Source organism: Lepisosteus oculatus, chromosome 9 (genome assembly GCF_040954835.1).
Source record: "Lepisosteus oculatus isolate fLepOcu1 chromosome 9, fLepOcu1.hap2, whole genome shotgun sequence".
NCBI lineage: Eukaryota > Metazoa > Chordata > Actinopteri > Semionotiformes > Lepisosteidae > Lepisosteus > Lepisosteus oculatus.
In genome coordinates this window covers 29453194-29476384 of record NC_090704.1, presented here as the reverse complement: position 1 = coordinate 29476384, position 23191 = coordinate 29453194, and the positions used below count along the sequence as shown (strand labels likewise).

The 23191-nt window shown below is 40.8% G+C and overlaps 1 protein-coding gene across 1 annotated transcript in view; it reads left to right on the top strand.

Moving 5' to 3' along the window:
• The window catches only part of frem1b (Fras1 related extracellular matrix 1b), a 61446-nt gene that overhangs the window by 20654 nt on the left and 17601 nt on the right, over positions 1-23191 (top strand). Inside the window, exons 12-24 of the mRNA XM_069194345.1 lie at positions 143-227; positions 1289-1456; positions 4079-4287; positions 4680-4773; positions 5346-5598; positions 6903-7097; positions 9793-9978; positions 10944-11140; positions 12361-12586; positions 14548-14692; positions 16390-16531; positions 16991-17186; positions 18289-18553. Coding sequence (XP_069050446.1) covers positions 143-227; positions 1289-1456; positions 4079-4287; positions 4680-4773; positions 5346-5598; positions 6903-7097; positions 9793-9978; positions 10944-11140; positions 12361-12586; positions 14548-14692; positions 16390-16531; positions 16991-17186; positions 18289-18553 — 2361 coding nt within the window. The remainder of the gene's footprint in view (positions 1-142; positions 228-1288; positions 1457-4078; positions 4288-4679; positions 4774-5345; positions 5599-6902; positions 7098-9792; positions 9979-10943; positions 11141-12360; positions 12587-14547; positions 14693-16389; positions 16532-16990; positions 17187-18288; positions 18554-23191) is intronic.

Below are 23191 nucleotides of genomic sequence, written 5' to 3'. Positions count from 1 at the left end.
TTTTAAAAATCCTGTGGAAAATCTCCAGAAGGGTCTTTTATCACCTTTGAAAAAAGTAGGGTTTTGAATATATTCCATTTTGTTTCTGACACCATCATAGTAGAAAGAATGAGATCTGAATTGACTTTCTTTCGTGTTGCAGGCTCCATGATGCAGGCAGACTGTTCTATACAGACAGCATGAACAAAATGAAGAAGTCTGTTCCGGTGCTGAAATCTTTCACTCAGGTACTGTCCACAAAAGATTGTTAGTATTCATTAGTAGTTATTTTAGCTTATTGGGATATTTGAACATCAGTGATAGCTCTCCACATTTAAAGAACAAGTAAAGGTTTATTCCATGCTGAACAGAGAAGAAAAACAGCAGCCTACACATGCTGACGCAGATACCTACTTGAACTACTTCTCTCCACGTTTATGCTATGATCATGCTCCACATTTCCACTTCCTGTCGAGTGGTAACTAATATTTCTAAAGCAGGGTTTTCCCACTCCAGTGTCCTGGGGCTGAGCTTAACAGGTTCTTTAGCTCTCTTTAAATCATCGGTTTAAAGCTGGGTTAAATTGATCCAGTTAAACCTTCATCATTCCAGTTTAACTTTTATTTGCAAGTGTAACATGTCATGTCATTTGCCAAACCGTTTTATGCCATACAGTGTCGCAGGGAAGCCTGAGCCTACCCGGTAGGCAATGAGCGCAGGGCAGGGTACACGCAGGACGGGGCACCAGTCCATCGCAGGGCAAGTGCAAGCCAATCATACATGGGGACAATTTGGAGACCACAGTAAAGGCCAAGGGGGGAAATTTGTCTTGGACACTGGGAAAACTCCCTTCTCTTATCAAGAAATGCCCAGGGATCTTTAATGACCACTGAGGATCTTGGTTTAACGTCTCATCCGAAAGACTGCACCTACTAAAGTATAGTGTCCCTGGCACTATACTGGGGCATTAGGACCCCCACAGACCACAGGGGAGGCGTCCCCCACTGGTCCCACTAACACCACTTCCAGTAGCTACCATAGCTTCCCAGGAGGTCTTCCATCCAGGTACTGACTGGGTGCAACCCTACTTCAGTGGGTAGCCAGTTGAGAGCTGCAGGGTGATGTGTCTGCTGGCTAAGTGTAACATGACCCACTAAAAATTGAAAACATGGAAAACCTGCAGGACTGGGAATTTACTTCAAGATTAAGAACTTATCCTCAGTTGTACTTTCTTTTCATTTGATAGTAGGATGACCTGCTTCTTTAGAGCTTGATTCTGTCTGCTTTGCTCCTACTGTCCTGTCTCTAGCATGCAGTGAATCACCTGAAGGTGGGCTACATGCCTCCTCTGAGGGACATTGGCACTGAACCTGTCTTCGTGCAGTTTGTCTTCTCTGTGAGTGATGAGCAGGGGGGCTCTCTGACAGGGCTCGTCTTCAACATCACAGTCACACCTGTGGACAACCAGGCACCTGAGGTAACCATAATCATAGTATTAACTCTGAATATATACTGTATGGTGCTTTTCATCCCAAGAGATGCAAGAGGGCACCCGCTTCACTGCTAAAATGCAAAATCCGCCTGGCAGTGACGCATTACAGCAACAATGTGCAAGTAGCCCCACAACACAGAGAAGTCAGATATTACTTCACCAACCGCATAAAAGGGACCCACAGGCATTAGGGTAGTTAGTGAAAAGAAAAATAGTTTTAACACTACCACTCTAACAGTACCACGAGAAGAATGATATATCTTGCAGCAGTGTCTGTAGCCACCATACTTGGGAATTTCATTGAAATGACTTGTTCAGAGGGAACAGTGCCACCTGCAGTTTGACCAACACCACTTACAGCAGCAAACCTGCTTTCCTTAAAGGTGTCCTATCCCAGCATTGCCCAGGCCCAGCCTTGCTTAGCTTCTGAGATCATGTCACATGGTGGTAATACTGCTGATGGAGGGGGCGAGTCACATTTCTCCTACTCTCTACACATTGAAATGCTTGGCATTCAGCTGTGTGATACACTGCCAGCAGCTGCCTGCCAAATCCTCATATTGCATAGAACACAAGAGAATTCAAAGAGCAGGTAGAGGATTTCTGAAGAATATAGCGTAAGAAACATGTCCATATTGCTAGATATGTTTAATCTAAACTTAAATTTAACCTGCTATATAACTGTTTTCCTTTTCATTATATAAAGTTCAAGGAAATGAAATAGGGAACAGCTCTCATCTAAATTAAAAAAAAACATTATTTTTCCACAATTACAAAAAAGAATCTGATAACTAGTCCAAGCTAGGACATTCCTGAAAACTAAGTATTCACAGATGAAGGCACTTTGCAAAGTACTTAGGTGTGAACAAAAATAACTAAAAATGTTTTCTAAAATGTGGCATAATCAAAGTTTAATGTTTTACTGAATTCAAGTGAGAGCAGTGCCTTCATTCTTTCATCTTCTTTCTTTTACTGAAGATTTTTGGGCCTGCACTTCATTCCGATAACTTCACACAACAGATTTACTCTTCTTATCCCCACAACACAGAGAAGTGAGACCTCGTGTCACCACTAGAATTAAAGGGATCCATGGGTAATTGGCTTGCTACCCTTTTGGCACAACAGAAATGCCAGTGACCTCCAGATGCTTGTGAGTGTGCAGTGACATCAGTGAGTGATCTCTCTGACAGTGTGGGTGTGCCAGTGGATATGTCCTTGCTCTCCTGCAAAGGGACTGCAATCATAAATCCGAATTATTAGCAATATGTAATTCCTACTTGAGCATCTAAAAGAACTTGACTGTCAAATCCATTTTTTGGGGGGGAAAAAAGGTCCAGTGCATATTATTCTTTTGTCATCCATTATGTGTTTTAATGTTTTAATGCAAGGGGCTTGGCTTATCCATTGGCTGTAACCTTTGACCTCTTCCACAAAAATGCAACAATGATTGCTCCAGCAATGATGAATCTCTAGCTGATGTCTCCTCTTTAGAGAATGGACCTATTTCCCAGATTTGGTCCTGCTGTGTCTCCTAGTTTTTACACCAGCTGAGTTCTTACTCACAGGCTATTAGATTTATTTTGTCTGTTTGAAGCATGTTTGTTTTTAGAAATTTGATTTCAGCTCATAAAAGATCAAATGGGGTTTGTAATTTATGTCAAACCTTTGAACAAGTATTTTTACTTTCAGAGCTGCCCGAAATGTAATCAAATGGACTTTTGCAGAAGGAAAAAGTTCTCAGTTTGGAGATGTCTCAAACAGCATCTTTCCCGCTTATGTCTGTTCATCATCATTATCATCAATCAACTAGTAAGAGCTGTTTAGTCAGAAATGACGTGTAGTTGCGAATAGGCACCATATACAGTATGGCTGTAAGATGAAGTTGCTGGAAACAGTACCCTTTGAGTTGGGTATTTTTGACACTCAGAACTGACAGAAGCAACAACTTAAATAAAAATCTAAACAAGAAAGCATATCAATTAAGTCATAAATCAGTACTAGAGATTGAGAGCTCAGCTGGAACATAAAGCAGCAGACATAGTGTTCCTCCAGGAGCAGGGCTGAGAACCACTGTCTTTGTGTCAGTAAAGAAGATTTTTTGTGGGATCAAGCACACATTAAATGTCATAATTAAACGCAACACAGGGTCTCTAAGGACAAAAGTCTTGATCATGCTATACTGTTGAAGTAAAGACTCCTGCTTCTGATATGCAGAGGGTTTTGGACTTCTGAAAATCACAGAGTACAGTAAGTGGTATTCCTGATATGAAGTGAGACTGTCTCTTTCTAAATCTCTGGAACTGAAAGATGAAGACTGAAATTAGGAATTAATAAGACAGAATTAATAAGATGTGCAGCTCCCTCTTTAAAGACTGTGAGAGAAGCAGGGCTTCATCATGTCGTAGAATCCTGCTGACTCTGTTGCTCCCCATTTTGCTGTTTCTTAGAGCAAAGAATACATGACAGTAGTGTTAAATTCAAGCTTTTTGAATTGTGCATACAGTATGCGTCAATAGCACAATGCAGGAAGGAGGCTTTATTTCTCGGGAATCTGAAAATGTCCTTCAATAATGAATAATGTGCCTGAACGCTGTCCCTTTATTGCAGATATTCACCAATCGGATGAAGGTGGAGGAGGGTGCAGGCAGTTTCATCACCGAGGACAGCCTGCTGGTGACGGACGTGGACTCTCGGGACAGTGAGCTAAGGGTGCAGCTGAGAGCAGGGCCCTGGCACGGGCGGGTCGATCTGCAGGGGCGGCCCTTGCTGGAGGGGAATTTCTTCACTCTGCAGGACCTGCGAAGCCTCCGACTCCAGTAAGAACCCCTCCTCCGAATTGCTGAGCAGCGGGGATCAGTGTTTGAGTTCCACAGATACACACACACACTCAGGAGCAAAGTTTCCCTGCTGCAGAAGCCCAGAGCTCGAAACATTAAATAACACTGCAAAGCCATTTTCCCACAAGCCCTTGAAGACACACAGGGAATCTTAATATTCTCATCCTGGGTTAGAGGCAAGAGTTGTTAACAAGGAGGTGCTTTGTATTGGATCATTCATTTACTGTCCGTTTTGAAGGTTCGATTTAGTATATAAAAACTGTGTGAGATTGTATTAACAGAGCCATAAATTAAAGCATTGCACATGGATTGTACACAGGAATACACAATAATGAAGTGTCTTCAGCATGCTTCCCTGCTTTTTGTGGCAGGTACCTTCATGATGACTCTGAAACACTTGAAGATAGGATAGGTTTCACTGTGACTGATGGCTTTAACTCTGCCAATGGGACTCTGGCAGTGCAGGTAAAGTTATAAAACACTAGCTGAAGTACTTGTTATAGTTGTGCAAGAATGTAGATTTGTCAGACAGTAACAAAGAATTCCTGTGAGAGATACAAATATTGACACACTTTCATTGCTAGTATGTATAAGTGGACGTTTCTTCCAATTAAGCCCACTCAAAACGCTGTTCAAAAAGATACAAAGCTAGTACTCAACACAGGACAGGTTTTAGTCAAACATTTCATATAGCTATAACTGGCCTTTTTCAGACATTTTGGTTTAACAATCTGAACAATATGAGCAGGACTCTGGGACATTGTGACCAGGTCAAGGCAACAAACGTTCATAGAAACCTGCTTGTAATAAGCCCTCCAAATTTTAAATGGTTCCAGAGAACAATTATTTTAGAGGTGACAAAATGTTCCAGACTCTTCAGGTGTCCTGTTGATTCTCATGGAGAAACAGGTATTCTGCTGTTACTCTTACAGAATCAGATGTTTTATTCATGCTCTTATGGAATCGGATATCCTATTGTTCTTGTACAGAATCATGTAGATGCCCTTAACAAATGAGCTGTTCTGGTATTCTCACAGATCCTCCCGGTGAACGATGAGCCACCTGCACTGCAAGCTGGACTGATGTCAGAGCTGGAATGTGCAGAAGGGGGCCGGGTGGTGATCACAGCAGAGTACCTGTATGCCACAGATGCTGACAGTGATGATAGCAGGCTCACCTACATGCTGGGTCGCACACCTACCCATGGAGTGGTGAAAAAGGGAGAAGTCACAGTGGACAAGTTCTCACAGTTAGATGTCCTGCAAGGCTTGATTTCCTATGTGCACACAGGTAGCTGTTAACCTTTCCATCCCTCTTGTTTTTCTTAGGTCACAGGACAGATCTTCTTTCAGACTCCCAGACATTCAGTTAATCATAGGCAGCAGCTCTTGTGCATTCAAGCACCCACGATATGTGTGATCATGTTGTTGTTAAAGCAGGGTAAATCCATTTTGCTTTGTTAGTGTGCAGCCGTGGGCTGTGTCTATGGGCCCAGGTGCAGGTGAAGAAGACAAGGCAGACTACAGGATAATATTGAGCAAACAATCCAGGGGAAATCCAGCAAACAAAGTTAAAAGGCAGGCAAGATCAGGAACCAGGAGAGCACTTAGAAAAAGTAATACTTTTGGATTCTTAAAAGTAAGTCCAAGGGAAAACATATCAAGTTCGTAGCCAGCAGTAGATGCTAGAATGCACAAGGAAATCCAGAGGCAAAGTCAAACGAAACAAAGTCAAGAACCGAAAGTAAACTAGAGCAAACACAAAGAATGCCATGATTCTAAACAAAGCTCTAAGACTAAGCAAAGGAACAAACATGAATAATGATCTTCAATATACAGTGTTGAGTGAAGGAAGTAAATCTTAATTACTTGCAGGTGGGATTGATCTTCTACCATATCGTGTAATTATGGTAACTGGTGAATTACCAGGTGTGGTAGTTGAGTTGCATCGGTTGCTGTGGTAACTCTAGAGTGAATCCAGATGGTCCGGTGTGAGTGAGTGTTACAGTTAGTTTTTGCTAATTTTGTTGGCTTTGCATGGTTTGGATAACAGGATGCACTTTATGGGTGCACTCAAAGAGTCACTCAAAGGTTCTTTTATTTACTATACAGTTTCGTTGACAAAATTGCCAAAGCAATCACTGCATTTGTAATTCAGTTTCATGTGTTCAGCCAGTATATTGACTGCAGACCACAGTTCAACACCACAGAAGTCAGTTTTGCAGACAAAACCTCCCTTTACCAGATTTTGTCCGTTAAATCTGGACTCCCCTGGAGTAATGGTTTACTGTATTGAAATATTGAAATTAAAGTATTCCAATTTGAACTCTTTGGCTCACTTCAATGTTAGCTTTAAAATTTAACATGTTTCAACTTAAAGTAATCAGATTTTGATTTAACCGATATTTTACTTTTAGGAATCTACAAAATTGTATAACAATTAAGCATAATTGGAGTTTAAGCGCACCTTTAACTTCTAAGACCTCCCAAGTTGATGGGATGATTTAAAATTGTCTTCATAGTAATGGGCACCATCAGCCTGTTTTTGCTGCTTTCATCAAGAAGTTTGATAGTGAAATTGCTGTTTCTATTCAGGTGGCGAGATCGGACCCAACTCGCGTTCAGACATCATCACCTTGATTGTGTCCGATGGAGAGGCAGGGACACTGGACAGCTGCTGTCAGGAAGATGCCCGTCCTCCCCCAGTACCTTTGCATGGCTCACTTCCTGTCTATGATCTCAACATCACTGTCCTCCCCGTTAACAACCAGCCCCCTGCAATTGCTGTGGGTACGTTTCCCTCAGCTGATCTTTCTCAAAAGAGCGTTCAAAGTTGGGTGATGTAATTGGTGGAGTACCAGGAGAATCTGTACTAGAACCACTGTGGTTCCTAAGTTCTATGAATGATCTAGATTCCATTTTAGTTAGTGAAACAGTTGTTTGCCAAAATAGGAAGGTAAGCAAACCTTGTAGAAATTCATATTCAAAAAGCCAATAAATTAAAAAAAATAAATCTCCATCCTTACTTCATTCTACAGCTGTGCAGAATAAGGTGTATCAATATGAATTAATTAGGGGGCCGATTGGTTCTGCCATGTGAACATTCGCTTACTGTATGTAATATTAATCAGCACAGTTAAATGCCAGAATATATCACAGTTACTGTATGGGATGAGATAGTATTTGAGGATAATCTAAATAAGTGTATTTCAGATATGGAATATTAAAAGACTTAAAGTAAGAAAATGTCCTGTTAGGGGCAACATGGTGGCAATGTGATTAGGGATGTTCTGCTCATCTGCATGTGGTATTTCTCCTGGTGCTCCAATTTCCAACCCAAAATTCAACCTAAATACTAGTAGGTTAATTGACTTCTGGGAAAACTGTCCCTGGTGTTTGTGTGTGTGTGATGGACTGGCGTCCTGTCCAAGTTCTATCCTGCCTTGAGCCTGTTGCCTGCTGGGATATGCTCTAGCTCCCCCTTGACCCTTTATTGGATAAAGAACTTAGAAAATGGATGGATGACCTATTCGTGTAAAATTTACTCTCAAAATAAGTATCAAAATATATGCAGCAGAAATAGGAAAACACCAGCTTTCACTAATAAGCTTAATCCCTTTCCCAGAGGAATTATCCTTGACCAAAAAAATAATGCCCTGAACAACAACCACAAAACAAAAGAACAAAAAATATCTGCGTTTTCAAATGAGTAGATGGGACCCTGGTTGGTATCCCGTCACTAACTAGGCAGAACTCCCCTTTATTCACTGGGCTCAACTCCCTTCAACGGGGGAGCCAGTTAAGCGTGCATTGTATTCTTATTATTGAGACAGGAAGGGATATGTCTCAGCTCAGCTCTGTGCCCAGAGAGATTTTGTGTTATATCAGCAGTAAAAAAAAAAATCAAATGCAGTTATCAATGGAAAACAGATGGCTGTGAGCACTGGGGACATGGCTGCTACTGTGCTGGAGAAGCCCTGTCTTGGGTGAGCCCACAGCTGGGTGGGATTACACACAGGGAGTGCCAGAGCTAAGAGGCAGAGGCCAGGACACCCACCGAAGAAAAAGAGCCTTATTATGAAGAAAAAAAACTAACAATGCCCAGGAGCTCTTCTTAACAATGCACTAATTTGTTTTCAAAGTGTGCTTTCTACCACAGTTTGAGCAAAATGTAATCTTCTAATTAATTTGCATTGAATAAAGACAGTCGTAAGAGTATTTACTGAAAGCAAAATAAGTAGTGGGGGGGAAAAACAATCTGGTTCCTTTTCACGGATGGTTAGTTTATCTCTTCTCCCCCAGATTGACGGTCATTAATTTTTCTCCTTGTTGAGGAGCTTGAACCACCCCAACCCCATTAGTGCCATATTCTCCATTCATTATTTATCAGTGCAGTAAATGGGAGCAGATGCCAATGAGCATGGACATGATGGCTTTATCAGCACCCAGGTGGCAGCAGCCTGGCCCCCTGCCAGGAGGTGCTGAGCTGGGAGAGAGCTCCGTGCCGAGCAGGGGAGAGGGGCTGACTGTCCTGGCCTGGCACCGAAGCTCACAACAAGGGAGATCTGACAGGGTATCTGTCTCCCTAACACTCAGGGGAAGCCGAGAGTTACGATCGCTGCTTCCACGTCCCAGTCCACACTTAGTGAAGAGCTGAGCCTTATCAGCCAGTTCTTGAATGAACTTCAAGGTATTCAGTTGCCTTTAATGCAAATTCATTATTGACCCTTCCTGGCTCTGTCTTCTACTTATTCAGCACAGGGCTTCTGCAGTGATACATTTTCCCCATAGAGTTTAAAATCTCAAAATCAGATTAGATTTCAAATTAGATTCTTAGTATTCAGAATTGTTCATGTTTCAGGTAGCTTATCTAAGGGTACAGGAGAATACAGTACTGTACGTACTGTACTACTTTTGAAAATAAATCAGAGTGTTTTTAAGTTAATGTTTTTATTCGGATAAATAAATAATCAATGACAAAGGCGGCCAGTTTTCAAATTGTTAACTACATCAGCCTAAAACCCCTTACATATCATGGAGGAAAAGAACAGTAGGAAAACCTACTTTTGGAGCACTCTGATTTCTGTCTTTGACAGTCACTGAAATGGAATAACCGATTGAGGTCACTTACACATCTCTCCTCCCATCTGCTGCTATACTGCCCATGGAAATGCTACTGTATGTTCATCTCTAGAGCAGCACTGTATGTCATCCACACTGCCACTGAGATCACCTGTCTCTTCCTTCCCTTCAGATAGGAATGTGTCTACATTTACCAACTCGTTCTGATCAATTTTTGTGTTTTAAGCTTAAAACATCACTGTTGTTAACAAATACATAGAGTGCTTTAAAAAGGTTAATTTTCTAGAGTGTCATCCACACACTCCAAGAAAGTCTTCAAGACAGTTATTAAATTATGAAGGGATCAGATTTGAGCTTTTCCCATTCTTTAACAGACAGAAATCTGAAGGGCTTATTTTGGCAGGGGGCATGTTTGTTGTGGAAGAGGGATCTTCGGCCTGCCTTTCTCCAGAGGTCCTGAACGCCTCCGACCTGGACACTCCGTCCGAGGATCTGATTTTTCACCTGGAGGCTCCCCCTCGACATGGCTTCCTGGAGAACACTCTGCCCTCGCCAGGACATGAGAAGAGTAACGCAGGCCTCCGTGTGGGTAAGCACAACTGGCAGCCATTCCTGGTGAACTGGAATGGCCAACTCACACGGTTACATGACAACAGCATTACTGAAACCATTCCAGTGAAAGTGATCACAAGAGTCAGTAATCAACACAGTTATTGTTGATGTTTACATTACTCCCTAAATAGCCTGGAAATAACAACATGTTTGTTAACTTGTTGTTTTTGTGATTATGGTGATATTTAGTGTTTTTATTCCACATAATGACATGGTTGTTTTTTGTGTTTTTTTTTATAATCCATATCCGGTGATGTTTTCAGTTTCACAATTGTCCCTCTAAGGAACAAATGCGAGCCATTCAGATTAATCTGAGAATTTCACGGGCCACAACCATAGAACATTTCTAGTATGATCCACTGTTTGTGATGGACACTCCCCAGTGAGGACTTAAATTGAAAAATATGCGTTAAATACATAAAATATGCCAAATAAGTTCTGAAAAGTTTTTAGCTTCACCAATACTTATAAAATACTGTTTATTTTAATTTTCAAAGTAGAATACAGAACTTTAACAGATTAGTGTGGTTCTGAGATGCCAGTACTACTACTGTATATGTTCATTAATGCTTTTTCTGTACTGCAACAATTTTGAGACTTTAGAATGACAGAAACCACAGTGAAAATGTGAAAATAAGTGGTTGAGTAAATGGCAGATAATTGGGTGTTTTGCAGCCAGACATAGACAAAGTAGAATAAGAAGGATGGACAAGTTGTTAAAAACCTGAATGAGATTCACATGATCAGCAGCAGTGTTTTTTTTGTCTGCTCCATATTTGTCCACTTAAAATTCTCTTCAGGATTACCTGCAGGCCCAAAAGACTGCCCAGGGCTCCGAAAATAACCCCAGGCCTAAACTTTCCCCCATCTCTGATCCCTGAACCTAACTTCTTGTCGTAGCCCAATGACGTGTGTGACTGATGAGTGAGCGTCTGTGCCCAGTCTCTTTCAGCTTGTGGCACCTGACGTCTGGCTACATCAACTACATTCAGGCCCAGCATCAGGGTGTCGAACCCAACTCCGACCACTTCATGGTGACTGTTAGTGACGGGGTACACAGGTCCACATCCGTCCCTTTCTACATCATCATTAACCCCACCAACGACGAGGTCCCTAGCCTTCTTCTCAGGAACCTCACAGTGAGTAGCTGTCTCCACAGTGATTATTAATATTTCAAGTTCAGTTAACATAATATTCACTGTATAATATAACACTGTATTCTGGACCGTGTGCAAACTGCATTGAAATACAGCAATTCGATAAGTAGCTCTTAAAACATGTTCCTATTTCTCCTCTAGGGTGAATGGAACCCAATTTTATTTCCCAATGTCCTTGTGTTTGTATTAAAATAGCACTACTATTTTAGTTTTAATATTATTTTATTGATTTATTATGGTGCCTTTGTTGACAAATTTATCAAAGTATGCCAATCTATTATAGCAAACATATCTATTATACAAAAGTCTCTTATGATCCTCTGTTTTGATAAGGAAAGGAATAAAGATTAGTTTAGTCCCACCATTTGTTAAAAAGACTGAAACATGTTGAAACACATTCGATGACATAATGATACATTACAAAAATATACGCATTTATATATTCTGAGCACTTATGATATGTTTGACATATATACTAGCACAAGTACTGTATGTCAACCATAATGAGTAGAGTTTTATAATGAGTAGTGTTTCTTCATCATTTGACCTGTGATTTAAAAATATTTTTCAAATGCGCTGCATTCTGTTATCTTTTCACATCTGTTATATTAATATTGCATTCTGTATCAAGGCTGCTCTTCTTTCAAGGTAACTTTCATTATATCCACTGTGCCGCTGGATTTCCTCTACTTTGTGGCACAGCATGGCTGAGCAGTCAGACCCGTTTTCTTTACCTGATCACTAACAAGGTTACAATATTGTTCTCTTCCTTCATTCTTAGTCATTGGTGCTCAGTGCTGGTCGTGGAGGGCTAGTGTGCCTGCAGGATTATTACCATTTTTTACTTTTTTTAATTGGGCTGAAGCTTTTACTCAGAGTCTCTTATATTTGCGTTAATCTATACAAGTGGTGATTTTACTGGAGCAGTTTGGCTCAATTGTCTGTCTCAAGAGTACAACCTGGGACAGTGTCTCACCTAGGATTTGAACCCACAACATGAACCACTACATATTGTAAGTCCATTATAGGCTTAATTAGATGCGTAATAACTTTGGGGATTAAAGTAACATCCTGTAGAAAACTGCAAACCAAAAGGCATAGCAGCTCCTCCAGGAACAGGAGCAGCTACAGTATGTCTTCCCATCTTGATGAGACTGAACAAAGCTGACTCATGGGGTGTTTTCTCCTGGTGCTCCTTCTAGGTGACAGAGGGAGGGATGAGTGAGCTGAGTCCGGCAGTCTTGGATGCTGCGGATTTAGATGCTCCCCCTGATACCCTGACCTTCTCCGTCCTCGTCCGTCCAGCCTACGGGACAATCCTGAATGGCATTTACGGGCTCCAGATGAGCCGCTATAAACAGATGGGCTCTGGCATGCTAGACCAGGATCTACTGATTCACTCTTTCACCTTACAGCAGCTCCGCCAAGGTCAGTGTCCTCTTTATTGGACCAGTTCCTCGGATAAATAGCACGTTTTCATCTTGCATTGTGCTCTTGACAACGGTCTTACTTGACCTATGGTACGGAGAATCGAAAATCAGAACACAAGAAAAGCCACTTACTAGCTCAGTCAATTAGGCACATTTTCCTCTTAGCAGATTTTTAGTAAGCAAGCACTAGCAGCTTAATGATTTGAAGATCTCATCCAGCTATTTCTGAAGGATCCTGAAGTGGTGAAATTTAACTTGTTGCTCTTCTCTGAGCTGATTCCAGGACAGCAATGACCTTTATGCAGCATGGCAAGCAATACTCCGAATGGAGCCTAACAGAACGTTCATAGTCTTTGAATCCTGTTGCAAATGTAAATTATAACTATACATAGAAAGAGGAGTGTACTAAGCTAGATCACTTATTAGTCTCATCTTTGGTTTTCCTCTGAAGACAGTCTTTTTACTTTAAGTTCACTATGTAATCTCATCAGCCTCAGAAATAAAACAGATTTCCCTTCTTTGCTCTTTCTGTCAGTAGAGTCCAGTTATTTCCTCTACCAGATGTTGGAAACAAAGGTCACACAGTGCCTGTGGTGTGGAGCTGCTTTTCCACAGGTCATTTGATCAGCTCTCCTCAAATTATTAGATAGCTTTGGACATTTAGGGTATTTCTGGAAATGTTAAAATTGTGCACAGATCTTGAGAGTCCTTTTTGACTTGAGACACTAGACATTACTTTACCCCTGTTATGTCAAGTGTATTGTAGTCTTTTGGTACAGTGTGGTGTGATTGGAATTTTTATTTGCTTTTCCATCAATTATCTAGCAGTTTTATCCAATACAAGCTCACAGGAGCCTATCCTGGCAAGCAATGGACACAAGGCAGGATACACCCTGGATGGGACACCAGTCAATAGCAGGGCAGACACACTAGCCCCAGTTTTCCTGAAAAGCCAAATAATCTACCAGTATGTCTATGGACAGTGGAAGGATACTGGAGCGCTCAGAGGAAACCTATGCAAACATGGAGAAAACATCCAGTACAAACTTCAAACTTGATAGCTTAACAATTGAATCTGGGCCCTGAGTGTTGTGAGGCAGCAATGCTCACCACTGTACTGTGGCACTTTTGTTTTGCTTTATTATATTTGCAGGGTGGTTTTGCAGTTCTCTCCCTGTGCTTTGTGGAACTGTAGAGCTCGTGAATTGGGGGTTGAACAATGCAAGGATGAGAACCGGACAAGAGACCAATATTTTGTTTTTACAGCTTAACAGTCACATTTCTACCTTGCTTCATTCTCTCACTCTTCCTGATCTCTCCCTTCCTTAATCACATCATCCAGTATGACTTGTCAGAAAACAAGGACATCTATATTAACAAAAACCTATCTACAAACGGAATCAGATAATTATTTATAATTTAAATACTGTATGCTTTAAACCATATAACTGAATAAAAGAACAGCAACACAGGACGCAAGATTACAATTGTATTTTCTCTGCCCTCATTTTTCTTGTTGATGCTTGACCTCAGTGATTTACAGTGGATTTCCCATGATTTCAGTGTTTTCAAATATGGTGTGGTATTAATTTTAGGTGCACCATATGTTGTTTTAACTGCCAGAAGCATACAAATAAAACAATACCATCCCCTTACTCAGCAACTGCCATTTATAAGTAATGACATGTTTGTTAACTTGATGTTTTTGTGATGCTGGTGATATTTTTTGATTTTGTTTTAGATTTTCGTTATGATGGCCATATCCAGTGATGTTTTCAGATAATGACATGTTTACATATACTGTAAGGAAATGTGATTTGTGAAGAGTAGGCTCAGACTTGGGCATTTCAGACCCCAAATCCACTCTTTTTCTTAGCTTTGAACTTTGGAGAATCCTCACAGAGTGGCAACTGTCTCTTCTCCTATCCCCACCCCCTGCCCCCCTCTCTTTCTCTGCAGGAATGAAGATCGTCTACATGCACGATGACACAGAAACCCTCAAGGACAGCTTCGCCGTTCAGCTGACAGATGGCAAACACACAGTCCAAGGGACAGTGCATGTCCACATCATACCAGTCAACGATGAAAAGCCCAGGCTGTTGAAGTAAGCACGCCCTGGGACAAAATACCAAGCCAAAAATGTAAAGGGGAGATCTGGGAGGGGGGAGGGCTACATAACCTGTGTTGTGCACACGCAAGGAAAAGTCCTCTGACTGGGAATTTGTTGTATTTCAGTCAAATCTCCAGGTGCAGCTCTGCGCATTTCTGTTTTCCTTAGATCAGGAGTTTTGGGTCACCGCTTGGCAGTAGGCGTCGTGTAAGCTCCAGGAGAGCAGAAATGATGCGTGTTTTTGGCAGGCACCGCTCGCCTGCTTCACTTCCTTGCAGATTGTGCTGACAAGGTGGACCTGCCTTTCAAGATGTAGGCTGAGGCAACTTCTTCTCATGCGAAACAAACTGGCAGGGCTGTTGTCCTTGCTGTTTGGTTGTGCCACATCTACTTCAGCTATATCTACAGTACTCTAACAATAGTTAGCAGTTTGCTCTCAACGGGGTGGCAGTGGATTATATCAATTAAGTCATGGTTGTTGGATGGATGCTTTTCTTTTCTTTATGGAGTCATTTTAGTTCATTACACAGCTAAATTAAATGTCTCAGTGCAACAGTTCTGGTCTGTCCTTTGTACTCTTGGCAATACGTTAACTGGTTCTGTCTATAATGGAATCTGACAAACACATATTATCGTGTTGTATGTATATACTGTATCACAGGCTAGAAGTCATTCATGGAGTTTAAAAATGCTTATTCGCATGTCTTGGACTCTCAAACCCTAGTTTTCTCCACAGATATGACACTTATTGCTGACATTTTTATTTTAGTTTTTCATCCCCCACCATCCCATCTTCACCCTTGCAACAGCTCCTTGGCTCATTCCTCATTACAAAGTGGGGTTCCCTGTGTTAAATGGGGTTTGATAGAACTACTGAAGTAACGTTAATATTACATTAATTGCATTCAAGATTTGTGCTGTATATTTTGTAATTATCTGTATATTTAGTATGAGTGTGAAGTCAGATTTAATTATTGTTTTAGAGCTAAAGGATGTTGTCTCTTTATGTGTTTGTTATTAAGATTGTGAAAACAGCTGGAATGGAAAAATCACACAACTATAACATAAATGCTACATTACATAAGTTAGTAATATTGCATCATTTCTCTTTACCAAAATTAGGACACTTTTGATACATTCTAAAATGTCCTCTTCTAGTTCAGCATGAAGCAGATGATTTGAGACAAACATTTCTGCAATGATTCTCCTATATGGTTTTTCCCAATAACCAGAAATTCTTCAGTAGAAGCAAAGCTTTTCACTGTCTAGAAATAGGAAAAGTCTATTAGTCAACATCTACTGTATAGTCAAACCCTTCCTTAAAAGTCCAGACTGGCTGCTGAGTAGATTGTAGTCCAGGTGTAGTCCAGCTCAAACTATCTACCATCACAGATATTCTGTAAGGTTAGCGGGCTGGGATAATATATCTATATTAGACCAAATAGCATCCCAGTTATGCTACTGAGCATACAGTCAGCAAACTGAAAGGCTGAAAACTCACCCGATCTGTCTCACTGTAACAGATTGAAGCTAATGAGCAAGTGGGACAATAGGGAGGAGAGCGGTACTGGTTCTGTTGCAGTGTTTGGAGGAGCACAGTGCCACCAGAAAACAGAACTGTTGCTGGTGTGTTTATTAACAGGAACCTTGCTGTTATGGACTGTTAGCTCTGTTTATACTTTCTGCTCCAGGAATACAGGTCTTGAGGTGAACGCAGCAGAGAACAAGGTGATTTCCAGCATGGTTCTGGAAGCCGAAGACAAGGACACCCCCAGCGACAGGCTCTACTATGTCTTGAATTCCTGCCCCAAGTTTGGGCAGCTGCAACTTAAGGTCAGCTCTTCCTCCTTAATCATTTTCAGTTCCCTTTGTTCCCTTTGCTGGACACTTACAACAGATAGGTTGGTAATACATCTCTTGGGTGAATTTTCAATAAACTCTTTCTTGGCAGATTGAAGTTTGAGTTCATTGCGCATTAGTTGATTTTGGATTTCATTGAACTAAGTCACGTATTCCCTCCCTGCCTGTGGTTCTTGCCAGACAGAGCTGCATCCATGTTCCAACTGATGCTGCAGCCTGCTGTTTGCAATGTGAAAACAAATCTCACTGGATGTGCTTGTTTTGTCTTCCTCTCTCTCGTGTTCATTCATAGGGCAAAGTTGTTTTGACTAACAGTCTGTTTTTACAGCTACTGTATACAAATAGTTTGTTATTACACCTTCAAGCAAAAAAAGCAAAAATTAGTATTTCCTAATTCTGAGAAATTGGCACTTGCCCCATTCTGTTGTCCAGATAGCAGGGGGTTGGGCTTTACTGCAGCCTGGCATGAATTTCACTCAGGAAGATGTGGAGATGAACCGCTTGTGGTACCTGCACACAACTATCCTGGGGGCCAAAGGTCATGACAGCTTCCGCTTCTACCTGACTGACCTGGACAATGAAAGCCCTGCCCACAGTGTCTTCATCTCCCTGCGGGACATTGACAAAGGTGGGGCATGTGGTGCTTTCTATCTTAGCCCCAAAAACTGTTTCCCCTTTGCAATTTCCATCCTTTAATGTGGCCTGGAGGCTGAAGCCAAGCCATAATAATGTTAATATTGTAGAGAATCCAGGCCTGCTTAGATAAGTTACACATCTACTTCTAAATAAAAAATGTTAAGGTCACCATACTGTAGGTACAAACAATAGAGGACATTCACAGTTGAAACCGCAGCCCAACACCATGATAACTGTCTGACCTCTGCCTGATCATTTGTGCTTTTCCACTTTCTGGTCCCTGTGCTCCATGTGTGTCATTAAACACTTCATGTGGAGGTTTATTTATCTTTGATTTATTCATCTTAGAGTCAATACTTCACACAATTACAGGATATTGATTTAATTTGTATTTTAGCACAAACATAATGAACCACATTACAATTTAATGAAGTTTTAGGAAGTCATAGTTTTTATCCATGTCACTTAGGCCAGTGGTACACAATTCAAAGCCCCTTGCTTGCTGGGATATGCTCTGGCTCTCCCACAACCTTGTGTTGGATGAAGAGTTTAGAAAATGGTTGGATGAATATATCAATACTTGTTCCTGTAGCAAGTAACACTTGAAGTAACACCAAGATGCCACTTACAGTACACTCACAATTCCAGAACACCTTTTTTCAATTTCACTGAACTGTACCACAATAGGAATGTAAACAGTGCAGCTTCAGACAGTTCATGGTCTTATACTGTACCTGCTTGTTTAAAATGTAACTGTGTTGCTGCTAATTGACATAAATCACATAAAACTTTCCAACAATCTGATATTGTGTACTCAGAGAAAAGTACTCTTCAATTACTTCAAATTAGTACACTGTGTACAGTGTAAATGCACAACTCGCAGTGTATTAGTGCAACATAATGCACAGTGAGTTATATGTTTAGTGAGTTGTATTCATCCCTTATTCCCTCCTCCCTCCATTTGTTATGATGGTACTGTTTTTATGCTGCACCAACTCCTTGTTTTGGAACTATAGGCTTGTCATAAGTCGTATGATACACCACCAACCCAGAATTGATAAGCCCACAGTCTCCCTCCTCTCTCTCTCCCCTAGGTGACATTGTTCTCCTCACCAAACCTGTAACTCTAACTGAGGGTGACAGGGTGACCTTGACGACAGATGTTCTCCTAGCAACAGATGGCACCGGCAAAGTGGAGGAGCTGCTGTATGCCGTATCTGTGCCACCTGTGCGTGGTCACATAGAGTCCATCAATTATCCCGGCCTGCCCATTGCCACGTTCAGCCAGTTGGACATAGCAGCTCAGAAAGTGTGCTACGTGCACGACAACAGTCATGAGGATGGACAGGATTCCTTCAGGTAAGTTGGAGGCAGAGGGCGAGCTGCAGGGCTACGGGGAGTCTGCAAGGCAGAGCCAGATGATCCCTTTACAGAGGGAAGTACAGAAAAGAAATTACAGTTTGAGATTTGAAACACTGAAATACGAAGCCCCTGATGGGCATGCTATATTTCTTCACACTCTCTATGCTTTTTAAAATCACAGGTACGTACCTGTGTCAGTATGCATAGGTTGCAAAAGGAAGGATCAGCCAAAGGTTTATTCCATGCTAAAAAGAAAAGAGCACAACGTTTTGGCTGTAGAGCCTTTCATAACTGAAGAAGGCTCCACAGCTACTACATTGTGTACCTTTTCTTAACAGCAGGGAATAAACCTTTGCCTTTTTTTGTACATCACTGCTTGTAGCAGGCAATGAGCTGCATGGTCACATTGAATTTTACTAATTTACAGTACATATCAATGGTTAATTATACTTTATTTTTGTAATTATTTTCAAATACACAGTAGAAGGAAAAAATAGCATTTAAATAGAAGGCCTGTTTTTTCTGGACCATCAGCACAACAGGATGAAATCTGAGTTTTATAGTTGCCTTTCCTAAATATTTATATTTATATTATGAATAATGTTTTCTGTATTTCTCCAACAGGCTAAATTGTGATTTCTTAATTTGCTCTTGATGAAGGGCTTTTTTTATTCTCCTACATGCATATCGTACATAACAATTAAACCCATACTTGTAATGAGAAAGGATCACATACAGTACAACTACACAAAAAACAGAAAAGGGTCAGCGTATCGTACAATCATGACCATCTTTCTAAAAGTGTATGCCCAGCATGCTAAATTATCAAACACTTCTTAATGGGCTGTTGTGGGAAATTCTTCATCAGAGGAGCAGGACACAGTCTTGTGCAGATTCAGTTTTATTGAGCTCAATAAGCACACCAACGCGCACTAGGTCTTCCCGAGAGACCAGACAAACTGCAAGGGTTTCCCCAGCTCTTATATTCATTCAGAAAGACGTTTGTTTCACAATATGGGTGCTTGTTCTGTTCTTTGATATGTACAGTAATTACTGCTTGTCCTGCTCTGTCCTGCTCTAGGATCTGTCCTTTGATATGCAGCAGACATTGATCTGCTTTCTCCTGTTTGTGGGTGTTGTTCCTATCTTTTGTTATGTACAGTAGCATAAAGTCACTGGGGCTGCTAAAGCAAGTCAGATTTATGGCATCTAAGCATAACGTTTGTTGAATGCAAAATAAACAGACCCCAGCAACACCTTCCACAATGTGGTTAAGTGGTGATATTACGATGCTGGATAAGTGAGATATATACATGTCCCACTTCAGGGCTAAATTGAAATTCTCCGGTAATCTGTTGACAAGGGAAGCATGATCGATAATGGAAAAGCCCTAGTTTTGAGAGGGAATGCATAGTTTTGTTAATGAGTGGGAAGAGGAGGGAAAAGAGGAAGATGGGTGGAAAGAGAAGGGACTGCATTACAAAAGAAGGCGTTTTCCATGCTGTAGAAGCTAGAATGCAATGAAATACAAATCTGAATTTGTACGCCTGACCCATCATCTTGTGACTTAAGAAAAGGGAGCTCTTTTGTCACCCAAAGAGCTGGCTTTATTTCAGCCCAGGTCAGCAGGGATCAGGCTGTTCCATCAGCCAGGCAGGAGACTGGCAAAGATGCAGTGCTCCTCTCCTCAATATGCCTATTTCTCATAGTTCAATGTGTTGATCAGGAGTCATTCGCCGACTGTCTGGTTCGTTGTGTGCTTGGTACTGTATGTGTTGCCTCATAAATTCCCTCAATAGAAAAAAAAAACTGGAGCATGTCAAAAAAGAAAAGTTGGCTTGACACAAAGCATTAGGACTGGGGGGTTAAAGCCATGTATGACTGGAAAAACACACATTTCCAATATGTCTTCCATTAAAATCTGTGTGAGAAATGAAATATGAGGAGAATAGATCTGTGCCAATTTGTGAGAGGCCATGAAACATGTGCACATGTCTTGGCTGGGTTTCTGTAACTGGTTAGGTTGACTGGGAAGGCCAGCTGGGGTGGGATGGAATGGGATTACAGTGATCCCATCAAACATACTTGGGAGTGAAGACCAGCAGATATCTCCTGAGCTAAACCGTGTTCCTTCCCCATTCACATGATTGGCTAGAAAATATTTTTTTGAACATGCAAGTTGTCAGTTTAACATTAATTTAATTTTGCATCTCATGGCTATTAATTCCATGTAGTGTTTCAGGCAGACAAAGCTACAAAGTGTGCAGTCCCCTGCAACACTGGAGATCAGAGTAGCTGATATGATCACACAATGCAATGCTGATCAGTTCTGTTAACTTCTAAAAATAAGTTTAGGCGACCTGGAGGCAGAGACTTGACATCTGACCACTAAAAAATCAAAGCATTTGATATTTGTGCCAGATTCAATATGTATTGTTTTTTAAATTCAACATCTTTGTGAGCGGTACTCAATGTCTGACACTGGACATATATACAGTTTACATTATATAGCACACTTGAGTTTCTTTGAAAAATGAAAAAACGTATGTTAAAATCTGACAATTATGATAACATAATAAAAGATATGCTTTGCAATAGGTTACATTGTACAAAAGTCATTATACATATACATGAACACATATACAGTACATTTGTATACTTATTAGTTTTACTGTCAAATTGATGTTTTACAGAATGCTAATTAACACCAATTGGTAGTGACAATAAGGCCTATCAATTCGCAAAGAACAACCTCTGTATGTTGGTGCCAAGCATGCATTACAGATGTGCAGTGACCAAAGGGCAGTGCAGTGTCTTGTACAGCAGGCCCCTGTTAATCGATGCTGATAACAAATGTCAATCACCATAATGAATTTTCCTATATCATGTCTGTGTAATAAAATGTCATTGCACATGATACAAAAAAGTTTCTTTTTCCTGAGGATAAGCATATGTTGCAGTTATAGGTTTTTTTTATATGTACAGTACATGAACTACAGTATTCCAAATTCTTCATGGTGTGCACCAAAAGTGTGTGCTTAGAGCAGAGCTTAGTATCTGAAGGTTTTAGCTTGTTTATACAGTACATTTGACAAAATAAACTTGATAAAGGTGACATACAGTACTGTATAAAAACAGGTATTCTGCTACCTGGGTTGTGTTTTGAAGCCAGACCCCATCAAGACTGATGAAAGAAACCTTCAAATGAAGTTCTGGGTTGCAAAGCAGATTGACAGATTGTTGTCAGACTGATGCAACACCAGTGCATAAAAATTAGCTTAGGGTTTTATCAATTCAGACAACATGATTTGGCCAAAGAAGGCAGAAAGGTTTTTTTTCCTCCCCTTTTCTTTGCATTGACAGGGGATGATAAATGGAGATGATTAACCAAATAATAACTCCTGGCATTTCAATGCATGTTAGGTTCCAAAAAAAAGGTTTTTAGAGGGATCCCACCACATAATTACCCAGAAATGTGGGACACGTCACCAGCTGTTTCACCAGTTTGGCTGAAAACAAGGTCGCCTTCTCAGCGGTTCGTGTGTATACTTATCAGCTGCAGGCACACGGGCCAGTCTGGAGAAAACATGTGTGAGAGGCAGATTGGATTGGCAGGCAGCTACGCTGTGCTCTTTTCAGTTGTGTTTTATTGTCACTCCTGCAATCGATGTCGGCTTCCCTGAGCAGGTGTAATTTAATGGCGACAAGATACACAAACCTTGCAATCTGGAAAGAGACGCGAACATTCGTTGTTCTTACTCTGTCTACTACTGTGTTGTAGGAACAGAAAAGAAAAGCTGTCACCCTGAAAACCTCTGTAGGATGCTCTTTGTGGCTGGCCTGCTTTGTCACTGCTTGATTCTCTTTTATTGTATACTGCTGGTGAAGTCTCCACATTCTTTCTTTCTGTTTGTGTCTAATTCTGATCTTCCTCTACTGCATCGGATGTTTAATTTGATAAATTCTGCAACACTTTTCTTCTGAGTCACTTGTATGCCACATTACTAATTACTGAATCACATTGTTGAGTGCTAGTACATTACATATCTCATACATTCTGTAGCAAACATTACTAATGAAACATGCATTGTATGTATTAATTATTAGTAACTAAATGGAATAAATTCAATAAGTACAGTAGCTAGGCTTTATACTGAGTTTATCCATCATTTTTAAGTGCTAGTACAGTATGTTATTCATGGATAACTAACACAGGGCTTACAGGTGAGACCTGAGCTGAAATAATACCTAAATTGCTTTGTGTTGAAGTGTGACACCTCTTCAGGTGATATGGTATATCAACAGGGTTTAGCACAGTGGAGTCGACAGATTCAATTCAAGCTCTGTTGTCCCATTTGGGGAAATGCATTTTACAGCACACTCCCAACATACAGTAACAACACAATGACAGACAAGATTTACCAAGCACGAAGTCAGTGGAACAGTGTTACAGCAAGATAATGGCAAAGATAGTTACAGCATTGTATGAAAGAGATGCTTTGGAGAATATCTTCCCCTCAGGACTTCTGCAACTTCCTGCTGTTTCACAAACCAAATTAAGTGGCTCACAATAGCAGTTGGCCGTTTGGTTTAATAGTGAGACTCTCAAGCCCATGTCAAGCTCTTTGGATTTCA